This window comes from Felis catus, chromosome E2 (assembly GCF_018350175.1).
Source record: "Felis catus isolate Fca126 chromosome E2, F.catus_Fca126_mat1.0, whole genome shotgun sequence".
In the NCBI taxonomy this organism is placed as follows: Eukaryota; Metazoa; Chordata; class Mammalia; order Carnivora; family Felidae; genus Felis; species Felis catus.
The window spans coordinates 27,942,719-27,954,961 of NC_058382.1; the positions used below are offsets into that span (position 1 = coordinate 27,942,719).

Below are 12,243 nucleotides of genomic sequence, written 5' to 3' on the forward strand. Positions count from 1 at the left end.
TAATCAGTTGAGCACTTTAAAAGGTGAAGCCTCGGAGTCACTCAGTTTTTGTCAGTAGACCCCGGGTATACATGCGGTATTCATGTTATTAAACTTACTTGCTTTTCTCCTTTAAAAACAAACCGTCAGTGTCTCCTTTGCTGTCCTGCCTTCCCCTCCCTTGCGGTGTATTCAATAAACTACTATCTTCTCTATTCTGCCTCGGGTGAATTCTTTAATCGCCCTGTGCTGTGGGCCCCCACCCAATCCGATCACCCCACATTTGGTGTACCCTGCACGGGGAGCGTTTGCTGACCCTGGGGCTCTCCCTGGGTTCTCTGGGGATTTCTCAGGGCTTTCCCTGAGATGACTCTAGTACGCCTTGGGGAGCTGACGACCTCCAGGGGCGGAGGTTACTCCTTGGTGAAGATCCGAAGCCCCAGGGGAAGCCACCAGACCACCCTTGCCTGAAAGAATGAGGGACTTCCCCTCTTGCCCTCTGGAGGGATCTTTCCCCCTCCCTTCTCTTTACGGCCCTCCGGCGGCCTAAACCTAGTACTCCTCAGACCATGAAGGTCCCTGGCCAGGGCGGTTTCCAGGCGCGGTGTGAGGGTGATGGACCCCTTTCCTCTCCTCTCCTACTCCATCTGCAGCTCATCCAAGGCCAATCTGCACACTTGGTTGGGAACCTTTCCTGATGCTGCCAGACTCCCAGCCACCTTGCCTCTTTCAGCTTCTCTCCTCTCCTTTGTTCCCACGGTCCAGCCACCACCTTGATCTATAGGCAAAATACGTTCCCAGGCATCTGAGTGAATCCAACAACTCCATATACAAATGATGGTTCAGCAAGGAGTCCAGCCCATACCATGGGAGGGTCCCCTCCCCCTAAATGCCATGCACCTGGCCACCAAGGAGTTCCACTCAAATTGTCTATCAGCATGTTAATCTATTACCATGCTCTGGTCTGTAACTGCACAGAACCCCTGATGGGTGACAAGTTTAGGTAGGGACCGCGTCCCCACCCCCACCAATCTAGTATGAAGCAGCTACTGAACACAAGACCTCCACCCAAACGCAAAGATTTGTCATCGTCCATTGTCAGGGGGGAATGGAGGCCAATTTTAGGCAACAGACTTGAGCAACGGAAGCCTGAGTTAAGTAAAAGGGCCCACGGTGACCACCAGGCTGAATGCAAATAGGCCCATTAGATGACCCACCTCGAAATATCCACAAGCCCTAGCTGATCAATGGGCTACTTACAACCAGGAACAAGTACCAAAAAAGGAAAATTCCATATGTTCCCATACTTCTTCACCTTCCCCCCTTAAGTACAGCACCCGCCTCCCCACCACTGTCTCCTGGAAGAGTCTCTTTTGCTGCCCTGCCCACTGCTCCCTTGCATCTCCTTAAATAAAAAAAGGTGAAGCCTCAGAGGCTCTCCTGGTGGCCTAGAAGAAAGCAAAATGCCATGTTATCTGAGGAAGCAGCCACATGGCAAATACCTGAGAAAGGTCTCCAGCTGGGCGTCTCTAGCTGACAGCCAGTGAGAAGATGGGGCCCTGTCATACAGCCACAGGGTGATTAATTCTGCCAACAACCTGTGAGCTTGGAAGTGGACCCTGAGCCTCAGAAGAGACCCACCTCTGCCCATCCACTGCTTTTCAGGCTGGTGGCACTGAGGACCCAGCTAACCTGTACCCAGACTCCTGCCCTATGGACACTGCAAGACAATAAAGATGAGGAGTTTCAAGCTACTAAGTTGGTGGTAATTTGTTACATAACAATAGGAAACTAATATAACCACATATCAACAGGCCCTTAAAAATCTGGACAAAGGGGGTGCCTGGTGGCCCAGTCAGTTGAGTGTATGACCGGCTCAGGTCACAATCTCATGGCTTGTGAGCTTGAGCCCCATGTTGGGCTTTGTGCTGACAGCTTGGAGCATGGAGCCTGCTTCGGATTCTGTGTCTCACTCTCTCTCTGCCCTTCCCCCGCTCATATTCTCTCTCTCTCTCTCTCTCTCTCTCTCAAAAATAAACATTAAAAAAAATCTGGACAAAGGCTTCAGCCTGGTTCTTGTCTTCACTCACACAACAGCTCAGACAGACCTGCTTTGCTCCCAAGGCATTTAAAACAAAAATCACAGACTTAAGTGGAAAATAAAAATATATTTAGCAAACTATAGAAAAAATAGTATTAGAAGTTTCAGTCTAGTAAACATTTTTATCCAAAATCCATATGGGATAAATCAGTGTTGATCATTATACCCCAAATTTCCTACTGTAATGCCAAAAAGTATACCTCATTGGACCTCCTTTCCAAATATTATCCTAGCCTACTAATTTATGGCCTGAAGATAAGCATACATTTGGCCAAAGTGATATACTTTTATTTGTAAAATTCACAACATGAGTTTTCTTTACACTCCTAATAGTAGAAATCACTTTTGTCATTTCTTATTGAGTAATAATTAGGAATATTTGAAACCAGCTTTAAAACTTGTTGCTCAAAGCAGAAAAAGATTAGAAATGACCTAAACTGTCTGTCAGTAAGATCTGATGAATTAAGGCAAATCTATACTCCAGAATGATGTGTAATCATTAAAAAGGAGGCAGTAATATATTTGACTTTAAAATCATTTTCAAGATACAATGAAAAGCCTACCTAAAGAGGCAGAACAGTGTTCACAGGATGTGACTGTCTGAGCATAAGTCTATATACGTTTGCATATGGATAAACATCTATACAAATATCTGTGAGAAACCATTACTAAGAAACAGAAATGGGACAACTATTTTTTACTGTTTACTTTTTGATTTTTTGAATTTTGTATTGTGTATATGTATCATCTATTTTTTAAAATACTAATTTTTAAAAAAGAATAAACCATCAGAAAAATCTGTTTTTAAGAAATATACAAACTATCTTCAAAACCTTAACACAAGTTACTGTTCTAATCTTGTTCTACTAAATTATTTATATCCCTATAAGAAAATAAAAAGTCTTTCCCCTGTAGATGCTAGTGATTCATCCCACAACTCTGTCTCCAGAAAGACAGATGTATATTTGTCTCTTATGTATATTTATGTGCAAAGGAGGGCTCAGACGCCCCTCAGGAAGTCTCTTGAAGGCCGGCAGAGAGCAGAGAGCTTGGTGACTAACACCAGCATCATCTGAGGGCAGACTCGCAGGACAAGATTTGATGGCTCCATAGGGATGAGTTTCTTAACCTCCTATCCCTCTACAACTTGGTATATGGCCACCAACCAGGGCCTCCACCTTGCCCCATGTCACCCACTTGGCAGGGCAGGACACTAAATGTCAATAGAGCAAGCCAGAGAACTCCCAGCCAGATGTAAGCCTTCCCAGTATGCAGGAAAAGACCTACAAGTTTGTGTCATCTAAGGAGATGCCTTGAGGTAAAGGGGAAAAGGTTTCTTTTTAAAGCTGTGGAAGGAAAAAAAAAAAAACCATGCATAGGGTACAGCCAACACAGAGACACACGAGGAATGATGGCCATGTGACAACAGAGGCAGAGACGGGAGCGGTGCTTCTACAAGCCGAAGAACACCAAAGATCCCTGGCAAACGCCAAGAGCTAGAAGAATCAGGAAAGGGTTCCCCCGGACAGGTTTCAGTAGGAAGCAAGGCCTGGCTGACACTTTGATGTCACACTTCTAGCCTCCAGAACTGTGGGACAATTTTTGTTGTTTTAAGCCACCCCGTTTGTGGCACTTTGTTACTACAGGTGGTGCTCAGAAACACAGAGAAAAAAAGCCTTTCTAAGTCTTCACTAGCCTGTTCCCAAAACATAAACAGTGAAAAAGAAAAAGGTGCTCCACGTCCTTAGTCATCAAGGAAACGCAAACTAAAACAAAAATGACAAACATTTCATGCTCGTGGAAAGACTGACGGGACCAAAAGCGAGGCAGGGTGTGGAGACACCAGAGCTCTGAGACACTGCTGGCAGCTTTATCAAATGGTGGTGCCACTTTGGCAATTCTTATTAAATTCAACAATTCTGTCCTTAGGTATTTACCCAAGAGAAATGAAAATGTATGTCTACAAAAGGACCTGAATAAGCAATCTTATAATAGCCAAAACCTGGAAACAACCCCAAAGTCTATCATCAGGGGAACAGATAGCCTGTGGTATATCCATACGATGACCTTCCCTATAGCAACAAAAAGGAACAATCTATGCACTCAGGCAACAATAAGGGTGAACTTCTACAGCATTCTAAGAAGCAAAATAAGATAGTCTCCATAAAATATATACTGCAGGATTCCACTTAAAAACATTTTTTTTAATGTTTATTTATTTTTGAGAAAGAGACAGAGTGTGAGTGGGGGAGGAGCAGAGAGAGAGGGAGACACAGATCCAAAGCAGGCTCCAGGCTCTGAGCTGTCAGTACAGAGCCCGATGTGGGGCTCAAACCCACGAACCATGAGATCATGACCTGAGCCGAAGTTGGACGCTTCCGACTGAGCCACCCAGGTGCTCTCCCCCCGTTTTTTAAAAAATTTTTTAATGTTTATTTATTTTTGAGAGAGAGAGTGTGAGTGGGGGAGGAACAGAGAGAGGGAGACACAGAATCCGAAGCAGTGGATTCCACTTTTTAAAAATAAACATGCATTAAAAATTTTATTTAAATCACTATTAAAGAGGCAACCAGTAAAGTGTCACAACCAGTTTAAAGAACAATGCAAGCAAAGTCACACTTTTATTTTTATTTTATTTTTTAAGTAATCTCTCCACCCAACATGGAGCTTGAACTCACAAACACAAGATCAAGAGTCATACACTCCACCAACTGAGCCAGCTAGGCGCCCCCAAAGTCACATTTTTAAATCAGAAGTATTGAAATGAATGTACAAATCAAAACAAAACTGAACTCTTCTATAATGGAGAAGGGAAGTCAATAAACCTCCACTGAAAAGAGTTTATTTGCATATCTATAAAAATTATCTTTAATCTTTTTTGTTGTTGAGGTATAAAGCACATACATTATTATTTGTTTCAGGTGTACAACACAATTGAGTATTTGTATATATTGTGAAATGATCACCACAATAAATATATACAATTCCATTTACATAACTTATAAAAACAGACAAAACTAAGGTGATAGAAGTCAGAAAGGGCTGGCGGGAGGAAGGGGAATGCCTGGAATATTCTGAAGTGACAGAAATGTCTATACCTTCTTTTGGGCGCTGGAACCTTGGTTTGTACAATTTTTTAAAATTCAGTAAACTGAACACTTAAGATGTTATACTTCAATTAAAAAGAAGGGACGGAGTTCCTGGGTGGCTCAGTTGGTTAAGCATCTGACTTCGGCTCAGGTCATGATCTCGTGGTTCGTGAGTTCAAGCCCCATGTCGGGGTCTCTGCTGTCAGCATGGAGCCCACCTCGGATCCTCTGTCTTCTCTCTCTCTCTCTCTCTCTCTCTCTCTCTCTCTCTCAAAATAAACTTAAAAAAAAAGGGGGGAGGGCCCAATATAGTAATTGAATCAGGCAAGAATCATCAGTGGACACTAAAACAATTAGGTCAAAGTTGTTGGGGAACAGGTATTTGCTTGATGCCAAAGTATCAAGCCTCAAGGGAGAAACCTACCTGCTCCAAGGCAGTAACCACCTCACCTTAAGGGACCAAGCACAGCAGCATTCCCAGCAGGACAACTGTTACGTGCCTTCTGATGCAATGCAATAGGAATTAGCACCATCTGTGAAATATCCTTGCCAAAATATAGGACTTGAATCTAATCAAGCCTCTAGACCAAACTTCTAGGATACAGAAAATATAAGGAATAGAAGAACAGTTACATGATGCCGTGAAGAAACAATCAGACAAATGCAGAAAAAGGTAAGTGGCTTAGATTCAAAGTCAGTATCACTGGAGGCGGGGGGGGGGGGGGGTATTCTAGATTAAAATAAACTAAGCACACATAAAAACCAAATGCAGGAGGAGCCTGGGTGGCTCAATCAGTTAAGCATCCCATGATTCTTGAGTTTGGCTCAGGTCATGATCTCAGGGATCAAGTCCTGGTATCAGGCTGTGCACTGAGGATGGAGCCTGCTTCAGATTCTCTCCCTCTCTCTGTGCCTGCTTCCCCCTCCCCACCCCCCACAGCTCATGTAGTCTCTCTCAAAAATAAAAACTAAAATAAAATAAAAACGAAATGCGGCGCCTGGATGGGTCAGTCAATAAAGCAGGAGACTCTTGGAATCATGAGTTCAAGCCCCACATTGGGCATAAAGCTTGCTTAATTTTTAAAAAGGCAGAGAGAGGGGTGCCTGGGTGGCTCAGTCATTTAGGTGTCTGACTTCAGCTCAGGTCATGATCTCACAGTTTGTGAGTTCAAGCCCTGCATCAGGCTCTCTGTCAGTGTGGAGCCTGCTTTGGATCCTCTGTCCCCCTTTCTCTCTGACCCGCCCCACTTGCGCTCTCTATCTCTCTCTCAAAAAGTAAACTTCAAAAAAAAAATAAAATAAAATTGGGGACAGATTATTTAAAAAAATGCAATATACAAACCAATTAAATCCTGGCTTTTGAAAAAGGCCACGAAAGGGGTGCCTGGCTGGCTCAGTCAATGGAGTGCACAACTCTTAATCTCAGGGTTATAGGTTTCAGCCCCACATTGGGTAAAATAAAATCTTAAAAAAAAAAAAAAGTCATAAAAGCTTCTGGGGGACAAATGAGAAAATTCAAATCAAGAAAACAGATATTAGATATTATAGGATTATTATTAATTTTTAAGGTGTGAAACTTTATCATAATTATATAGGAGAACATTCCCAGTTTTAGAGATGCATGCTACAGGCTTAAGTATTTAAAGGTAGGGTGTCATGAACTCTGCAACTTACTTTCATGGTTGAGAAAAAAAATTTATTTACACAGACATATGCACAACTTAAGAAATGGCAGAATGTTAACAATTCTTGATACAGAGTATATGGGTGTTCATTGTACTCGTCATTCAAATTTTCTATACATTTAAATGTTTCATAAAAAAAAACTGGAACATAATAAAGTTAAAGGAGTATAAATGCAATGTGGTACCCAAAATAGTTCCTGAAACAGAAAAATGACATTAGCTGAAAAACTGCTAAAACAAAAGTCTATAATACAGTTAACATTATTGTACTAACGCAAATTTCCCAGTAAAGGTACCATGGTTATATAAGATGCTAACATTAGGGGAAGCTGGATAAAGGGAACTCACTGTACTATCTTCGGGAATTTTCTGTAAATCTAAAATTATTCCAAAATAACAAGTCCTTAAAAAGTGGCAACCAGTATGTAAAAGCTAGAAGTTTTTATTATATTTTAATATGTATATAATCAAACAACTTTGAGATCCAGTATCTGTAACAATGATCTTCCACAAACCTCCAGTTTGGAACAAAGAACCTCCAAACATGAAACACGTTGCCAGGGACCGTGTACTAGACAGAAGGGAAACACGTTCGCACCCACTGCCTGGACACCAGGATCAGACAGGGACCCGGTCCTCCAAGGAGGGCGAAGCTGCCATCTGGGCCGCAGCCACCTTGTTTTCCTAGCCCCAGGGAGCTTTCCTTAGTTCAGCAAAGATGTGGATTGAGCTGCCTGCCTGAGCAGCACTGACTGGAGATCTATAAAGAGGAGGGACATGACAGCATCAGTATGTGTCCCTCTTCCTGGTCTGCAGAGCCCCCAGGTGACCGACGCCTTCCAGCCACACCCACCTCTGCAGGAATAGTCTAACCTAGCTGCAGCCCCAGCAGACAGACATATGTGTAATTCTTGGGGCGTCTTAAAAGCTGTTCATTAGGGGCGCCTGGGTGGCTCAGTCAGTTAAGCATCCAACTTCTGCTCAGGTTATGACCTCCCAATTCGTGAGTTTAAGCCCTGCGTCAGGCTCTGTGCTGACAGCTCAGAGCCTGCAGCCTACTTCCTATTCTGTCTCCCTCTCTGTGCCCTTCCCCCACCTTAAAAAATAAACATTAAAAAAAAAAAGCTGTTCATTCATATTATCTCATTTAATCCTGGCACCTGGTGCTAGCCCTCATCTTACAAAGGGCTAGAGGACACCTTGTCCCATCCCCACCTGTGCTGTTATAAACACTTCACCCAAAGGTCCCTCTCGATCAGCAGGAGACCTGGGTGCCTCTCCCTTTCAGGTACCCTAACACCTGACTCCCGCCAAGGCTGCCCCACATTGACCACAGCCACTCTTTCCTCAAAATTTCTGCAGCCCTTACACTGTGACTAGAAGGATGTGGTTGAAATCCAAGCAAAAGTCTACGACCTTTTGGATCGTGTGGTGAGTGAGAACACAGAGTGTGGAGTTTCACGGCTGGTGTGCAGTCACCACTCCATCGCGTACCACTATGTGACCTCATCCAGGCTAATCACCCTCTGAGCCTTGGGTGACTCATGTAGAAAACAGATAATCTCACTATTAGCCCACAAGGTTACTTGAAGACTAAATGAAATTACCTCAACGCCTGGGACACAACAGGAATTCAATACATGGTAACTATTACGGTTATACTTTGCAATGGCATGCTTCCTGTTTTCCTTTTTGTTTTTTTAAAAACTTTTTCTCCAGGGCACCTGGGTGGCTCAGTCGGTTAAAGCAGCTGACTTCAGCTCAGGTCATAATTTCACGGTTCATGAGTTCAAGCCCCCGCATCGGGCTCTCTGCTGTCAGCGTGCAGCCTGCTTTGGATTCTCTGTCCCCTACCCCCCACCTCTCTCTGCCCCTCCCCTGCTCGCTCTCAAATAAATAAGCATTAAAAAATATATACATTAAAAAAATGTTTTCTCTAACTATTAGTCCTGGAATTTGGGGATGAGCTGGCCTTCAGAAGCCAAAGAGGGCCATCTTAGGGGTAAGGAAAATTCTCAAAATTTCCCTAAATGTGGTCTGTCAGATGAGGAACTTCAGAATTAGACAGATTGTCTTGGTTCCCAGAAGGGTCGGAATCACTGACCTATGTCTATTCCATGTCTTGCCACCATTTCATAAAGATCTATCCTTTATACCACAACCACACCAATGTGTATCTTGCAGAGCCATGTTTGACTAAAACACAGAGGACTGAAACTTATTTTTTTTTTTTAAGTATACTCTACCCCCAATGCGGGGCTCAAACTCACAACCCTGAGTTCAAGAGTCCCATGCTCTATCAACTGAAACAGCCAGGTGACCCAAGGATTAAAACTTTAAAATGGCAGGGGCGCTGGGTGGCTCAGTCGGTTGAGAGTCCACCTTCGGCTCAGGTCACGATCTCATGGTTCGTGAGTTGGAGCCCTGCACTGGGATCTGTGCTGACAGCTGAGAGCCTGGAGCCTGCTTTAGATTCTGTGTCTCCCTCTCTCTCTGCCCTTCCCCTGCTTCTGCTCTCTCTCTCTCTCTCTTAAAAACAAATGTGGAAAAAAATTTTTTAAATGGCAGTACGTTTCAAGAAAAATGTTTCTTACAGGCCGCCTGGGTGGCTCAGTTGGTTAAGCATCTGACTCTTGATCTTGGCTCAGGTCATGATATCAGTCTGTGAGTTCGAGCCCCGTGTCGGGCTCCGCACTGGCAGCAGGGAGCCTTCTTGGGATTCTGTCTCTCCTCCTCTCTGCCCCTCCCCTGCTCATGCTGTCTCTCTCTCAAAATAAATAAATAAACTTAAAAAAAAAAAAGGAGGAAAGAAAAATGTCTCTTGTATAAAGAACAAAGAGGCACAAAGGCTTGTTTTCCTAAGACCTGGGGCTTCAGCACCAAATCTCAGGAGAGAACTCAAACATAACAGTGAACTAAGAGGAACTCTGGGCAGCGCCTTTACTTAGGCTTGGTAAGCCTGAATGACTAGAAATGAAGTCAGCAAAATGCCTCCTTGGCTGCCTTCCACCTAAGCCAGAGTGCATCTCAGCTCTTACCACCACCTTTGGGCCTTAGTGGAGTTGGGGGCAACTTGAGGGCCTCTGGCCTCATGTCTCCCAGCCATACAGGAGGGAAGGCAGCATCAGAGAAGAGCTGGCCAGGCCTGCACTGAGAAGGAAGACAGAGAAAAAGCCATTCTTCCCGTGCAGCCTCTGGGCTGGGTATCAATCAGTCAGTACCTTAAATATGACCGGTCAGGTTCCTGTCCTTCTGCCAGGCAGCAGAGAGGCTGTGCGTCTCCTTGAGCCAAGCAGAAACAAAGCGCACACCTCTGAACGATGTCAGGGATACTCAGGCGCACAATTACACGACACTCAACCTCATTAGAAGATACTCCCTTTGCCAGCTTCTTGTAATCCTTCTGAATAGTCATAGTCAAGGAGTTTCTAGTAGTGCTGGTGTCCCATTAACACCTCTCTGACCCTTAGTAATCTCCTTTCTTAATGTTTATTTATTTTTGACAGAGAGAGAGAGAGAGAGAGAGAGAGAGAGAGAGAGAGAGAGAGAGGTGGAACATGAGCAGGGGAGGGGCATAGAGAGACGGAGACACAGAATCAGAAACAGGCTCCAGGCTCTGAGCCGTCAGCACAGAGCCCAACGCGGGGCTCGAACTCACAGACCACGAGACCATGACCTGAGCCAGAGTCGGATGCTCAACCGACTGAGCCACCCAGGCGCCCCAGGTAATCTCCTTTCTTAACCACAGAGCAAGTCTTAAGCGTAGAGACTGAGACAGGCATTAGTTTCTAGCAGGAATTTAGTGACACTCTTTTGCCTCTTGACATGTCCAATAGCCTAGAACTATTCCGACCATTACAGTAGCCACTAGCCGCATGTGACTACTATGTAATTATACATGACTACAGTCATTTAAATTAATTAAAATCAAACAAAATTAAAAATTCAGTTCCTCAGTCTTACCAGCCACACTTCAATAGCCACATGTGGCCACACGGCTGTAGAACATTTCCTCTGTCGCAGAAAGTTCCCACCGGACAGCATGACCCCAGAATGCCACTCACAGCTCACCTGCCTACTCACCTGGCGGTGGTGCTAGAAGGCCTGGCTTCTCCCCAAGTAGTGGGCGCTTCGCACACTTGGGATGGGGGCATCGCAAAGGAACAGGTCTCCTGGAGGGGGCTGCTGGAAGCAGGGGAGGGACAAACAGACCTTCGGGGTTGACCAATCCTGCAGAGCACAGACACCAAAATATAAACAGGAAGATACAGGGTGAACCTGGTTCCAGCTGCTCTTCCCACAGGGACTTTTCCTTAATCATTAGAAAGGGCCGGAGGACGGAGCACCTGCCACACACAAAAACCTCAGCTCCTCCGAGCTCTATCAAGTCCTCTCTGGGACCAGACTGTGCCTTAGTGGTTGTGCAGGGGTCAGCAAACCAGTGTCTGGGGGCCAAATCCAGCCTGCTGTATGTTTTCGTACAAACTGTGAGCTGAGATAGTTTTCTCATTTTTAAATGGTTATATAAGTATGTACATAATATCCTTGATTTTTGCTTCTTGGCCTGCACTAAATATAACCTATAACACTAAAAATAACCTATTTCTATCTGGCCCTTTAAGATGTTTGCAAACCGGGGGCGCCTGGGTGGCTCAGTCGGTTAAGCGACCGACTTCAGCTCAGGTCGTGATCTCACAGTCCATGAGTTCAAGTCCCACATTGGGCTCTGTGCTGACAGCTCAGAGCCTGGAGCCTGCTTCGGATTCTGTGTCTCCCTCTCTCTCTGCCCCTCCCCTGCTCATGCTCTGTCTCTCTCTGTCTCAAAAATAAATAAAAACATTAAAAAAAAATAAAGAAAGAAGTTTGCAAACCCGTAGTCTAGTCCACACGTGTCTTGACATCCTGGTCCTCTACCCTCACCTTTTCACAAGTGGGTTTAGTTTCAAATGTTCTGTTTTGACACTTGGAATATATTTTCTCAAACATCCGAAGCAGTGAGGTTCACAGGTCATAAAGGCAGATCTATAACGTACCTGAAGCACTCTGTTCCTGAGGATCGAACATCCATCCGCCCAGAACACTGGCCCGGACACAGTCACAGGGATCTAACATATGGTCTAGCACCCTGTCTCTTCTCTCTTGGGCAGTTGGTCTGCCTTGCCCAGTCCTCACCCTGTCAAACAGGGCTTTTTTTCCCACAGTTCACACCAAACCATTTCTGAGGGTCTGAAAGAATTTTGTTTTGAAACTTTTGGCAAGGATGAGAAGCAATTCAGAGCAAAAGATCTCCTCCTAAGCCCTTCCTTCTCTTCTTAATTCACTCACTTCTCACAGGAGCCAGGTGGTAAGAATGCCCAGAGGTGGACAAGGGACTGGCCGAGGCACAGGG

At 44.7% G+C, this 12,243-nt stretch overlaps 1 protein-coding gene across 1 annotated transcript in view; it reads right to left on the bottom strand.

The window, feature by feature from the left end:
• Nucleotides 1-6,843: 6,843 nt before the first annotated feature.
• Nucleotides 6,844-12,243, bottom strand: part of LOC102902033 (nuclear receptor coactivator 5-like) — a 47,280-nt gene continuing 41,880 nt past the window's right edge. Inside the window, exons 9-10 of the mRNA XM_045045851.1 lie at nucleotides 10,938-11,084; nucleotides 6,844-7,614 (exon numbers count right to left, since the gene is read on the bottom strand). Coding sequence (XP_044901786.1) covers nucleotides 7,559-7,614; nucleotides 10,938-11,084 — 203 coding nt within the window. The 3' untranslated portion in view covers nucleotides 6,844-7,558. The remainder of the gene's footprint in view (nucleotides 7,615-10,937; nucleotides 11,085-12,243) is intronic.